Here is a 14,828-nt window from a genome sequence, read left to right as displayed (position 1 = left end):
ACGCTATCTCAAAAAAGACTGAGAAACTATATATATACTTCTGTTGTCTAAGGTACCTTGTTTGCTCCGCTTTGTTAGGTGGACCCCAGGAATCTACTCCCCAGTGGGGGCCAGAGTTGACGTCTTTGTGGCACTAGCTCTGGAGCCTTGTTACTGCTCTAAGTTTGTTTTCCTGAGAACTGTTTGGTCTCCTTTCCCTTCCTTTGGGCTTCTTGGGAAGCGCTTGCTCCGGACCCTCCTTTCCAGGGGGTAGCTCACTACCTCCTCCTCTTTGCAGTCCCCAGCAGAAAGGCAGTGGGCAGGCATGGCACAGGCTCCCCGGTCCTTTGCTAGTCTCCTGTTCCTGGGGTTGAACAGGTGACATGTGCACAGACGCCTGCATGACAGCTGGAAATGGGAGCAGCCTGGGCCGCCTCCCACAGGGGACAGTGTCATTATCACACTGTGAGCTGGCTGAGAAGGAACAGACGGTGAGTCCTGAGGGGGTCCTAACCTGAGCTTTGTGCAAACTGGGAAATTCAATAGGCTGTACAACTTGTCCTACATGAAGCTGCCATAAAGGATGGGTCTCTAGAGGTGGGCTTGGTTGCCATAGAGACAATGGGGGTAAGGAGGGGTTAAGGAGGAACACAGCTGCTCATCTAACTGTGAGTGAGTCCACTCCTCTGCTTAAAGTGGAACTGCTTTGAGGTCATCTCATTTATTTTCTGCTCCCAGGCAGGGCAGCACCCCTTCCTCACCCCCATTTATTTCCAGGATTATAAGTTCTGCCACCCCAGTATCCTGGAATCCTGCTATTCTCCTCCTATAACATGTGCTTCTGCTCACCATACCCCGTGGTAGCACCAAGGAGGGGACACAGTTTATAGAAATAAAAATATGGAAGGTACGTATAAAAGAGTGTGAACTCCACAGAATGTTTTCAATATTTCTTGCCAAAAAAATATAGCTTGGATCTCTGCTTGAGGAAGCATCTGACACATCCAAATTGAGGGGCATGCTATAAAGTAATTGTCTTGGACTCTTCAATAACGTGAAGGTCATTAGGGATGATATGACTGCAGATAAAGGGCTAAGGAGGCACGGCAGTGGCACCGGATCCTGGATGAGATCCTGGATTGGATGCTGGACCGGAACAGAGGTTATCACTGGGATAACTGGCAAAATGTTAATAAAGCACATGTATTAGGTAGTATCACTGAGTCAGTATGAAGTGCCTGGTTTTGATAATTATACTGTGGCTGTATAAGATATTAACTTTGGGAAATCTGGGTGAAGGGAATGTGAAAGTTCTTTGTACTAATTTTGTGTCTCTTTATAAATCTGAGGTTATTTCAAGAATGAAATCTTAGAGAACAGAAAATGACTTCTGCATGTTGGGGAGGCTCTGGCGGGGCAGAGGATGTGAAATGAAAGGAATACAATGGATAACAGTGAATATATGACTCTGGGCTTGACTCCTCCCTCCTGCATGTCCTGTCCAGAGTGCTATCCCTCGGGTGGCTTGGAGCACAGCAAGGATTTGTCTCTTTCCAAAGATGCTGTTTCACTTTCAGCAGCTCAACATGAAAATCACCCCAGAGACTGGGGGCCTCTGACTCCTGCTGAGATGTTCACTGGGAAAATCAATTACAGCCTCATTAGCTCAAGGGGTTAATTAGCCTCCGGGAACTTGGGTGTCCTCTGTGAACAGAGCCAGGTGTCATCCCGGTCACTGAGTCTGAGGCAGAAGCTCCCCAGTGAGCAGCTTCCCGGGGGTCTGGGAAGGGGTCAGCCACTGGGGAGCCCACAGCTGCCAGATTTGGTGTAGCAGAGGTGGGCGGTGTGATGGACTCCAAGCCATGCCCCAACTAAGCTCTCTGCACCACAGCTGCCAGCAGGCACAGGGATAGACAACCGCAGTAGCAGGAATTACAGACGGTGCAAGTCCTCAGGCCAGCAGCTTCTTGAAATCACGAGTCAGGGAGAAGGCACCGAGCCCGAGCAGCTCAGAAAGCTGGCTGGCTGAAGGCAGTCTGGGGCACCACCCATAGCCCCTGTAGATGTAATCTAAAGACAAAGGGGAATGTCAACAGCCACTGTTGCTGGCCACATCTGAGAGTGAGATGGGATGCAGCAGCCTACTCTTTTGGGACCATGTCTGTACCCACATAACCCCATCCTGCAGAGCTGAATGAAGCCCCGGATACACACTTATCAAGGGCTACTCTGTCACACGGATGGGTCACATCTAACTGGCCCACACCAGCAGGAAAGGGTTGGATCTTAAGGAAGTGGCAACATCACTTCTGGTTATATGTTATCTGGGCAAGTCATAGAAAATTTTCCATGGTTTTATAATTGAATGTGAGCTCACAAACTGGTCCTGTCGCTCCTTCACTGTGCAACTTGAGCGTGTTGCTCAATTTCTCTGGGCTTCTCTGAGTTTTTTTGTTTCCTTTTGCCTTGTTTGCTATGATCACAGACAGCGCAGCTCAAGAACTTTCCCAACACCACAACAGAGCTGAGAACCAGAATGATTTTCTTTGACCAACAGGGAAAATGAGGCTGAGGAAAGGGCCAGGGTATCAGCTCAGGGAAGCTGCAGACAGGAAGCAGCCCCTGCTAGTTTTTCATACCTGCAGGCCACTGTGGTACTTGTCCAGGCCCCTGTTCCTAGTCAGTGTCAGGAATGTGCGATTAGTTTCAAAGCCCAAGCAACAGTCACTAAATTGAGAGTCATGAAGAGTGAAGAGCACACAATGCAACCCAAGTTAAGTATAACTCTTCTCCTCCAGCCCATTCAAACCCAGGCTGCTGCGTTTCCATCCATATCTTCTATTCATCTTCCATTGCGCTGTGCTATTTTGGATACACCACTTTTTCCCTCATGTAATTAATTACCTATTTCTCCCTACTAAATTGCACAAACAAATTGGGACAGAGGCTAAACCCTGGGGAGCGGCGCAGTGGCTAACACAGCGGCAACTCCAAGCTAATCGCAGCTCCTGAAACACACGTCTGCTGCACAAAGCTGAGCCTGCTTTCTGAACATTCTCCCAGCATGGCACTAACATCCTGTCCCCACCTGGCTCAAAAGGCCTGGGAGGCAACTAGGCCATCTCTGCACCTACCTTGTGTGCATGTGTGCACACAAATGAGTGCCCAGGCATGAAGACATGCTCCAAGCACTTGCCTGTGATGCTCGGGCAGGCCAGTGAATCACACGCAGGAGAGGCCTTCTACACCCCCACATTAAACACACACAACTCCAGGAGTTCAGCTGCAAAGCCGCACCTTGCTCTGCTCTCCCATGGCCCGGGTCATCCCCTGGGAACTTGAGGACTTACCTCAGTGATCTGGGGGTTGGAGCACTTGACATTGTGGCTGGACCAGTCGAGCCAGGGGTTGGAGGGGCTGGTACAGTGCTGGTGCAAGGTGCACCTGCGCTCTCCGCTACACCAGCCACACTCAAACTTGCGGTCGGCCTTGAGGCAGAGGCCACAGCTCTCCCGCTGGGCTGCACACTTGTAGAGGTGCACTGCAAAGAGAGGGGCCCGGTCAGAGATGGGACTGCAGACGCTGCAGACACTGTCCCCAACCATGGTAATAACACCCATCAGCATCATGACAAGAACACTGCCCCTCTTAGCAGTCATTTGAAGACACTACTGAACATAACATTACTTAAGATTTCTGGCCCTTCACTGAATTAGATCAGGCCTTTAATTGTGGCTTCACTACTTCTTAGCAATGTGACAAAGGTTTAACCCCCTCAAACCACATTTACCTCTCTCTAATACAGAGATAATCATTGCTTTTCTTGGAGGTTTGAGTGAAATGCTGTGTAGTAAGTAGTGAGCCCAGCCCCATGACACAGCTGATGTTCGACGCCTGCTTATCGTCTTCTCTTTGCACTCAAACTGTACTCTCAGGCCCCCATTTTCCTACACTCGCAGGTGGCCCTCCTCAGAGCAGTGAGGGCTCATTTCCTTCTTCAGGTAAGTGAAGCTCAAAGAGAAATGTAATGACTCACAGCTCACCAAGGTCAGCGCCACATGCTGGGACCCTGAAGCTCCAGATGGCAGTGCTGCTGGATGGTGGGTCCCAGGAAGAGAGGCATTGCCCCAGCACGCTGGACAGTGCATGGGTCTTGGAGGGGAGCTGGCTTGGCCTTGAAGAAAGCCCAGGTGGTTGGCAAGGGTGCAACATTGTTGATAAGGGAAGAACATGACACCGTCTTGTTCCCTACCGCTGTGGATGGGGAATCTGCTCCAGAAAGGACAGTTTGCATGTGCAGTCTTCAAACCCTTTGTCTTTGCTTTTGTCTCCTATTGACTTAAAAGCCCTGGTAGAACTTGCCGTCAGAGGAACTATGCTTTCTAAGCCTGGGGCCTAGCTCCTTGCCGTTAGGGTTTGAACTCAGAGTCCCAAAAGAATTTTCCAGAAGCATAATACAGTGGGCCTACCATATTTGTGGGTTCTGTATCCATGGATTCAACCAACTGTGAATTTAAAGTACTTTTTAAAAGTGCATATATGCTGAACATGTACAGACTTATTTCCTGTTATTATTCCTTAAACAATATAGTCTAACAGCTCTGTGCATAGCACTGACCTTATATTACATGAGGGATCTAGAATATGGAATACAGTGACGTTTTATGAGATCCTTGGGTTTTGGAGTCTTCAGGGGACCTTGGAACCAATTCACTGTGGATATTGAGGGATGAATGTACTCAGTCATTTTTCACCTCTTCTGGTCAAGCTGACATAAGCTTTCCGGACTGGGCAGTATGCCTTCCTTGGTTGACGTCAGGTACATGCCCCATGCAGGGGTCATTTGTTTTCCTTCCATAGGTCCTCTTACTCTTCTGCTCTGTCCAGCAATCCTCAGTCCCAGTTGCACAGACTACACTTAAATATCTCCATGTGAGGGCTTCTTAAGGGAGAGGGCAGGAATGCCCAGTGCACATTGAACCACATAGTCCCTAGCTTACTGGGTCCTCAAATGACCCTGAGCAGTGGCCATCTTTTCCTCATGGCACGGGATGGGATGCAGACATGAGGTAAGGACCCGGGGTGCAGACAGGAGCTGTCACTAGTCTGACTTCATGCCGTGGCAAATGAAAAGGTCTACAGTTGAATCTTAGCTTGTTGAATTCCACAGCCTGAGTCCTTAAACACAGCTGCCTCTGCCCAGCAAAGTGTGCAGCCTCCCCTGATACCTGGGCTCTGAGAGGGCATGAACGAGAAGCTGCTGTGCACTCAAGGTGCCTCACAGGCATTGAGAGAGTCTGATGCCCAGTGTGGATGGGGCTGTTTCTTTCCGGGCTCCAGGTGCAAAGACAGCCTCTGGGATCCAAGCCCAGATCCTCAGCTAGGAAAGTGTCTGCTCTCTCTTGCTGGTGGGAAAATTTGGCCTGGCTAGGAGAAGAAGTAGGGAAAAGCAATCTTCCTGGCTCCATTTTTCTCCCCTAGTGCAAACTGCACTGATTTCAATGGCAGCATCTGGGACAAGGAGCTGCAGCCTATAGGTGCCGAGACACCTGCAGGCTCTCGGTGGCCTTGATCCCTCTTGGTGCCCAGTGAGTGGCTCTCAAGTGGAAGCCAAGGTCTGCAAGGCTCCCTACTTGAAGAACAGGGCATCTGGGGATGGTGATGCATGCCTGTAATCCTAGCACCCTGGGAGGCTGAGGCAGAAGGATTAGAAATTTGAGCCCAGTCCTGGAAATTCAACGATACAATGAGATGCTGTCTCAAAATAAAAGAAAAGGTCTCGGGTGCAGCTCAGTCTGAAGGGCCTAGGTTTACTCCCCAGTATGGGGAAGGGGTGAATATTAGAGAGACATTGGTGTATGATGGGGGCAGGGGCTGGGGTATACTCTGGGGGAAGAGGGTTCAAATTCCTCAGTGAGCTGGGCCTTAGGTCCTCCCAGTAATGGGATTAAGCTTGCACACCAGTGTGAAATTAGACTATGGGGGTCCAAATCCTTGCTGTTACTATTGGTCCATTTTTTTTTTTTTTTTTGTACTGGGAATGGAACTCATGACCTTGTACTTGTTAGGCAGGCACTGTGCTGCTGAGCTATATCCCCAGCCCTATTGGCCCATTTCTTAATCTCTTTGGATTTTACTTTCCTGTCTACAAAATGGGAATAATAACAGTGCAGACCTCTCAGAGTTGTGGTAATTATGAAAAAGGATTTCAAACAGATCACTTAATGAGTGGGTGCTCTGGGGGAACACTGCATGCCCTTACAGATGGTGGATTGAGGTGGCCCTCATGCAGCACCCCTCCTGCTCCAGCCCAGCTCTCTTTCTGAACTTCTCTACCCCAGATGTGGGTCTGTGTCGGCCTGCTACTCCCTCTCACTGCCTCAGGACCAAGAACTCAATCCTAAAAGCCTTCTTTGGGTCATGACAAGGACCAGAACCAAGGACAGGGGAGTGACAGCCTGAGTGGAAACAATATCTCCATTTCCAGGGAAACTGGCGGGATGTTCCTGCCTGCCATTCTCCTAGGTCAGGCTCCACAGACACTTCAAAGCCACCAGGAACCAAAGAATAATGTGGAGAGCTGGCAGCCGCCCAATAGATGCTCTGGCTGTAATAGAACAGGGCTCCTGACAGGACTCCTTTGATGGCTCCAAACACTGCTTTAGGATCCTCTGAAGAGTTTCGCTGACAGGCAGAGCGTATTATCCAAGGCACAGCAGCTGGCCGGCTGTGATCCCTCCAGCCCCAGTCTTTTCTAGGGTCGTCCAAAGATCAAACCTCTACCTGGAGGTAGCTGCTTACCTTTCAGGTTCTGAGGGTTGTCTATGATGAAATTTCCATTCCACACCACTGCGAAGTCCACGGCCAGGTTGCTGATGTCCATCCCATCGTACTGGTACTACAGAGAGAGTACGTACATGGTCCTGTCACTAGGAGCCAGGGCTGCAGAGCAGCCTTCCTTGCTGCTCAGACAGACCCCACAGCAGCCCTTCTCTGACTCTCAGTCACAAAGGCCACCAATGTGCCACCTCAACCCCTTAACCTGGCACTTAGTGCCTTGTACCACCTGACCCGAGCTTATGTCTCCACCTCTCTTCTCTACTGCTCTCTCACGGAGATCTTGAACCCACCTATCTCCATACACACCTGCTGATGCCTTTTTGTGTCTGGGTGGCATCCCTATGTCACCAGGAATGCCATGTGGCTGGGCTAGGCAGCCCCCTCTGGAGATGTCTTGGGTCTTCTTCACAGAGGTGCCAGTGGAGCTGAGTCATCCCACTGGGCTCTTTCTGAAGGGTGTGAAGGGCTTCACAGTCCTCTGTAGGGTCAGCAGGAGAGGAAGTCCATGAAGCTAGAGGTGTTCACCTCTCTCACTATAACCTCCATTCTTTTAATGCATCCTTACTTTTTCAGTCCAGCTTGGATCTATCTTTCCCGGGGCATCATTGCTGCCAGCTCTCCTCACCTCCCTGTTCTCTGGTGCTGCCACTTTGTCTTTAATCTGGCATCTCCTAGGAGCTGCGTTGCATCCTTTAACGGGCAGGCCATGTCTCTCTGAAGAGGCCATATGTTTCGGGAGGCAGAGCCAATGCCCTTTGGCCGCCCTGTCACCCCTCAGGGCCTGGAAGGGGCCCTCAGTGACAGTCAGGAGTGGCTGGCTGGCTGGTCAGGCCCTGCGCAGTCCTCTCTCTGCATGCTCAGTAGCTCCTTGGCAGAATGGCATCGGCCCACCATGAACACCTCTAGCTTCATGGGCTTCCTCTCCTGCCGACTGCAAGAGGACCGTGAAGTCCTTCACACACTTTAGAAAGAGCCCAGTGGGGTGGCTTAGCCCCCAGTGGCACCTCTGTGAAGAAGTAAACCCCCGACATTCCTGGAAGGGACTGCCCAGTCCAGCCACGTAGCTCCAGAGGGCATGTCACCGCTCCAGAAGGCATGTCACTGCTCCAAGGGGCATGTCACTGCTGCTCGGTCCCCCTGCCTGGTCCCTCTGCCGCCTTCTTCCTTTGTTGCGCTCCATTTCTTTCTCACCCGCCTTCCCCTTGCACTTGGCCGCCTTCCACTGATTACAAATTCTATCAAGTGCCCATGACCCCGGAATCTGACAGCTCCCTGATAAGAGGCCCAGATTCTCTTTATCTCTCCCAGGCGAATTAGCTTCCCTCCACACCTTTGTCAGCCCCCATCTCTGAGCTGACCCCCCACGGTCAGAGACAAGGAGCTGCTGATAAAAACATCTTCTCTGGGCTAGAACTATAATTAAACACCCTCTGTGATTTCCCTCCACCATTCGGGCCAGGTTTAACACTTGCTGTTCTTAAAATGCACCCACCTTCTTTCCCCCCTCCCACCTCCTATCCTGCTTTCCTCTCTGGTGATGGTGACACCCTTCTGGTCCTTCATACCCTGTGTGGGGACAGGGAGTTTGTTCTTTAAACTTCACCAAGATCTCAACCTCTGCAGTGAGGTTCCTCTCAGAGTTTGTCTCCTCTGATACTGCTAAATTGCCTGGCCTTGGCTGAATGAGACACCTGGGGTGCTTAGGGCTGCCTCTGTCCCTGGGGAGTGGGGTCAGCTGGCATGGGCAGGAGAAACAGCCCTGGACCTGGTTGAGCCCTGCCCGGTCCTCTTACCGAGCTGTTCTGGCACTGGACACTGGAGCTGTTGAAGCGCAGGGCAGGGACCCGGTGGACGGCCCCCTGGATGTGGAGGACGCATTCATAGCCACGCTGGCCAGACTGAGGCTGGGGCAGGTTGCGAGCCTTGAGGGTGATGGGTTTCACCTCCCCGACTGGAATCAGGATCTCCTCTGTGGGCACCAGCTGGGGACAGTCCTAGGGAGCAAGCAGAGAGGCTCCATCTGTCCTCCACTGACACCCCTGACGCACCTGAGCCCGGGCAGGGGCTGCCCTGATGCCAGGCCAGGGCCTCTGTGTCCAGGGCCATGCCACATCACCAGGGAAAATGAAATCTCCCAGCACTCCTGGGCTTTGATACTGGTATGGCTTAAATGTACATGTTCCCCCAAAGCCTCGTGCACTTGTAGGCGGGACTTTGGGGAGGTGACTGAACAGTGGGTGTCTGACACTGGATCGTGAGGTGTGATACTCATCCCTGGGTCAGTCCACTGATGGGTTTGTAGCCGGGTGTGATGTTGAGAGGCGAAGCTTGATGGGAAGAGGTGGTCACTGTGGTCGTGGCTTGGAAGGGTTTTATCTCTCCTACTCCCTTGATCCTCTTTGCTTCCTGCCTGCCATGCTATGAGCTCTTTCTCCTCTGCCATGCTACCCTGCTTTAGAGCCAGCTGACTATGGACTGAACCCTCTACAAACTGTGCCAAAATAAATCTTTCCTTCTTTAAATTGTGGGTGTTGGGTATTGTGTCCCAGTGATAAAGTAACTAAGACAGGTACTGTCATCAACATCCTACAAATATATTAGGTCTGTGCATCACAGTCTAAGAATTAATTTTCAAGCATCGGTATGGCACACAGTGGATTTCATCTCTGAGACACTGGATCAAAGAGCCCGTCCCCAGCACGGGTACCCCACTTTGTTTTCATCTGGCTCCACAGCTCTGGCTTCTTTGCCCCTCACATTGTCCAGTGCCCAAGGCGGCCCGTTATCATCAGCTTCAGCTTCCCGGCTCCAGCAGAGCTGGGCTTTCCAGTAGTTGGATCAAGCCCTCCCAGCGTTGTTCTAAATACTTGCTCGGGCTTTTTATCTCATTTCATTACCAGACCCTGCATGAATGCCATGTTGCTTTGGAAAACAAAATTCAAACAAGAAAGCTGTGGTAGGGGGGGCGATGGGAAGGACCCTGAGAGAGAAAGTGAGAAAGAGATTGAGTTTTCAGTTCTGCATGCTGCTTCTCTACCAGCTCCAGTCTCCTCTTTCTTCCTCTCTTCCAGGGAAGCAGTGAGCCCTGTAGTCCCTGGCAGTGTGGATGTGGAAATCTCCTTTACAGGGAATCATTTCCTGTCTTCTAGGATCAACACCAGGAAGAATCCCCTTCCCTTCCCCTTTTCCTAGGCCTTGTTTCTGGAAGGAGCTCTTGGGAATTCCTGGGGCTGGAGTTACTTATGAGGCCTGCAAGGGGTGCTACTGGCATTTGCTGTCCCAGGGCTGGGACTGCTGATGTCCTGTGAATGTGGGAAGTTTCCAGACAAGAGAGTGTCCCTGTGTGGATGCCAGAGGTGAAGCCTGTTCAGGAGCCTTGTGTAACACAGGAGGTGCTGAGCAAGGTCATCGCCTCAGCCAGGGACCAGGAGGCTGGCCATCCTCGCCTGCAGGGAGAACCTAAACAGCTGCTTTTCCTTCAGGTTCCAGTTGCAAACCCAGCATGGCCTGGCTCCTGCCTACCTAGTAACTCTGAGATCGTGATGTGGCTATCTTGAATGCATGGTTAATTCTCATGAGCAAGCTCTCTTTACTGAATCTACCTGAGGAGGCTTTTCTCTCCACCAAACACTAACTCCTACTTCCCACCTCTAGCTTCCTCCTGCCCCCAGCCATACATTGGCCTTGCTTTTATCTTTTTATCAGCTCACATTCTCTTCCTGGGAAGCCTATCCCTACCCTTTCCCTGAACTGGCTTTGAGACAGGTAATGGATATTCTGCCATGACTTTCTTTTACCCAGAGAACTCCAATTTCTTGCTGAATTCTCCTCCTCACTGGGTTGTCAGCCTCTTGAGGAGCAGGTACCCTCTTTCCTGCTCCTACATTCTCAGTTTTCAGCTCAGCACCTAACCTGTAGTGGATGCTTGGTCTTTGTTCATGGGAAGGTAAATGTAAAAAGGAAAACAAAGCAACAGGCAAAAAGATCTTCAACGTTTTGTTTTAGCTTCACCTTTGTGGATTGGTTAGAGCTAAGGGAAGAGCCTGGCATCTGTGCATCAGCAGACTTGAGCAGGATTTCAGGTTCCAGAAACAGGGTTGGAGGAGGCCGTGGCTTCTGGAGCCATATGATCAGGGAATGGGCATGTGTGCATCTCTTAAGGAATCTCAAGAATTCCAAGTGCTGGGCCAGGGGATGCTTCTCATGGATATCTATCCAGGAGGGTCTGCATGGAGCTTCAGGGTCACTAGTGGTACTTCTGCACCTTGGCTGACTGCGTGTGGGGCCTCAAGGCAGGTGCAGCTTCCAAGAGGTACAGGATCCTGAGGGAGTCCAGGGACAGATGGGCCCAGGCAGAAGCCAGTATTCAAACTGCCAGCTCCTAACCACTTTCTACTGAACTTTCACTTTCATTCCCTGTGGCACTCTTGACAGAGGCTTTCACATATTTATAACAAGTAACAAGAAAAAAGTGAAAGTAACAAGAAAAAAATAGGCTTCCTGGGAAGCCTATCCCTACCCTTTCCCTGAACTGGCTTTGAGATGGGTAATGGATATTCTGCCATGACTTTCTTTTACAGAGTAACAAGAAAAAAAAGAACCCCATTTTAGGGGAACCCAGGGATCCTGCAAAGACGGCTATGTCCTGTCCTCTTAGTGGCTAAAAACTTCAACTTCAAATATGATAAGTTAGAATTTTAATTTAGGAGAGAAATAAGGCTAAGGTATAATGCTCTCTCTGTGTGTGTGTGTGTGTGTGTGTGTGTGTGTGTGTGTGTGTGAGTGTGTCTGTATTTGTTTACCATTTATAAGGGAAGGGGAATAGATTTTCAGATTCTGAACCACTTGATATATTCTAAGTGGTGAGCAGTTGTTTGTCATCTCTAATGAGCTCAGAGTACAAACTCAAATTTCAGTAGCAAGGTCTTAGAGATGAGTATTTGGAAGTATGATGTTTCAGGTTGGTAAACAAGATTGTGGAATTTTTAATTTTGATAACAAAAAGCACAATTGGCTCTCGGTATCCATGGATTCTACCAACCAAGAACCAAAAAAATTTGAAAAGAATTCCATAGATGCTTACCATGTATAGAATTTTTTCTTGTCATTATTCTTTAAACAATACTGTAGACCTGATTTAAACAGTGTTTACACTGTATTAGTTATTATAAGAAATATGTAGATGACTTAAAATATTCAGGAGAATGTTCATGGGTTATACGCAAATACTGTGCCATTTTATGTAAGGGAATTGAGCATCCAAACAGATTTTGATATTCACAAAGTACTACATCCAGTTTCCCATGGCACTAAGAGATGACCATATATACTATATATAAAGTGTACACATACATGCACACACACACACACACACACACACACACACACACACACACACACATACAGTCTTTTGGCCAGCATAGGCTTTGGAGAATGATGAGCAGACTTTATGAAGACTCTCAGAAGTGTTTTAAGGGATTCTAGAATTTTAGAAAACTTTTCCTTGGCCTGCTGTTTCGGATTTTTAGAATTAGATTTAGGATCTTCTCAAATGACAAACATGCTACAAGATTGCCCCAGTAGAAAAAGAATATGTTAGGTTTTGCTTATTTGGCTATTGCTTTCAGGCCAGACAGGAGTTTTCCTTCTGTTTTTTAGGGCAAAGGAAAGAAGCTGTTGAAGCCCAAGGTACTCTCTCCTTTGTGGGCAGTGGGAGATTCAGACTTTGAGGTTGTGAGATGATTCTGGTGAGATCATCAGTGAGGGGCAGTGGATCTCGCGTGGAAGTGGAAGTGGGAAGGCAGAAGGCAGGTGCCAGAGAGCTGGCAGCTGGAGAATTGCCAACTTGTTGGAACTTTAATACATCTGGAGCTTGAGGAAGGTGATGGATTTCACCAGATATAGTGAGGCCATTTCCGAGCCATTTGCTTCTGTGGACACACACACACACACACACACACACACACACACACACACACACTCTTATCCAAAGGACTGGAAATGCAATAACCACAAATGCTTTTCTATCAAATGCTAACACCTCTATTGACATTCTTAAGATGCTAATTGGTCCTACTGACCCTCACAGCTTTTGGAGTAACATCTTTCAGTCCTTCTATCCCATGGCCAATGACAGCCAGGTCACCTCCTCAGCAGCATCTTCATCCAAACTGAGATGAACAGGTGTCCTATTGGGGGATGTCCCAGGGCTGGAGGAGGTGGGGAGTGGATGCAACTACTGGGAGGCGGGGACTTTGCACACAGCAATGTGCGCCTTGGGGTTGCGTGACCCACTCGGCTCCCCTGTGTGCTGCCAGTTTCTGTGTTGGGACCTGTCGGTCCTCTGAAACGACTTCTCCCATGTGGAAATGGCATTATCTTCACCCACTGGACTTCAAAGAGAGACAGCAGCCAGCATCCTGGAAAGCTAATCGGATTTATTTGGTTCTATCTTTCCCCTGGGGCAGGGTGTAAAGAAGATATTTATGTATCTACATCTCACTAGGCCTGGTTTAGCCATGGAAGGAAATGAGTTTTAAAAGCTGAAAGACATACATACTCTTGCACACACTGCTTGCTAACCGTGTCACAGCCTTATGCAGACTAAGGAGGCAGAGATTTGGGGGGTTCACCAGAAAGCTGCTGTGTTCTTGCTCTTAGGAAGTTCTGCCTCGTTATTGGCTCAGTTTGTATTCCTCATCTATACAGTGGTGGTAATGCTACCTGACAACCCTGGATTGCATGAAAGAAGGGTGTAAAGTATGATGTAAGTGGTAATAAGCCAGACTAACAATTGTTAATATCATTATTGCACATTTCTCATGGGGATGTGTGTATCTGAACACAGAATTAGAGGTCAACTTATTCAAGGCCAGCTTGGAACACTGACTCTGAATTGTGATGTCTGTATTTGTCTGATGATCAGAGTGAAAATATTTCACTTGCATAAGCCTCAGCCTATCTGTCCTACAATCAACTTCACAGAGCAGTGAAGGGTAGATGAGATTTATGCACACACACACACACACACACACACACACACACACACACAGTACATTATATATGACAAGCAGTCAACAGGTGCTAACTTCTAATATTTTTGTATTTGAATTGCATTCCTTACTGTCAAACGTCAGCATGGACTCTGGAAGGATGTGGGCAGAAGCACTGTGTATGCATACGCTGCCCCTTGGCATCTGGGAAGGGCACTGCTGACCTGTCTTCCATGGGAAGTTCCTCAACCTGTGGAGATGGATTTGCACTGGTCCAGCCACACCCTGGACCCTCATGACCATCAGCAAGGGGCCAGGCTGAAGCCATCCTGCAAGTGGCATGCTGCCCCGTGGATCAACATACTCACAGGCCCTGATTTTTGTACAAAGCACACTACTTGTGTTTGGGATGCCTGAGTTATCTACTGTCTTGGGCAAAACCCCTACATTTTGGCTTCTTGGCTCCAATAGATGTCAGGTCTGCATTACGTGAAGTTTCCAGGCTGCTTCAAGAATCATCTGAAATGCTATATGTCAGTGGTTCTCAATCTTTAGCATCATCTAGGCTGGAACCCAGGAATTTGAATTTCTAACAAGTTTGTGGGTGATGTGAATGGTGTGTGTGTCCCTGGCAGGCACACTTTGAGAATTCCCACCATATGTGAAAGAAATGACAAATGTGCGATGCATTAATATTGTTACATTATCCAAAGGAGCTAATCAGCCATATATTGTTTCTAGAAAGCAGAAAGACATAAAATTTGATTCAAAGGCCTGCTATATTATTGGAAGTAAAAAAAAAAAAAAAAAAAAGATAGTCTAAGGGCCCCAGAAAGATAGTCAGGGGATGCCTAGTCCTCATAGCAACATGATGACACCAGATGGGACTCCTGAGAGAGTGAAGGAGAACTCACCGAAGCTTGGCATGTGCACCTGTGTGGTTCCTCAAAGTTTCAGGAGCTTAGGGGGTCTCCTAAGCAGGAATTTGGACAAGAATAGGGGGGTCCCCTAAAGCAG

General features: G+C 49.0%; 1 protein-coding gene across 1 annotated transcript in view; it reads right to left on the bottom strand.

The window, feature by feature from the left end:
• Plxna2 (plexin A2) overlaps positions 1-14,828 on the bottom strand; it is a gene marked incomplete in the record, with an annotated part of 202,644 nt that overhangs the window by 50,237 nt on the left and 137,579 nt on the right. The window contains 3 exon segments of the mRNA XM_005404545.2: positions 3,330-3,520; positions 6,781-6,877; positions 8,613-8,813. Of these exon segments, the coding sequence (XP_005404602.1) occupies positions 3,330-3,520; positions 6,781-6,877; positions 8,613-8,813 (489 nt within the window).

The sequence above is a fragment of the Chinchilla lanigera genome, unplaced genomic scaffold (assembly GCF_000276665.1).
Source record: "Chinchilla lanigera isolate Chin_1 unplaced genomic scaffold, ChiLan1.0 scaffold00088, whole genome shotgun sequence".
Taxonomy (NCBI): Eukaryota; Metazoa; Chordata; class Mammalia; order Rodentia; family Chinchillidae; genus Chinchilla; species Chinchilla lanigera.
This window is presented reverse-complemented; position numbering and strand designations above follow the sequence as displayed.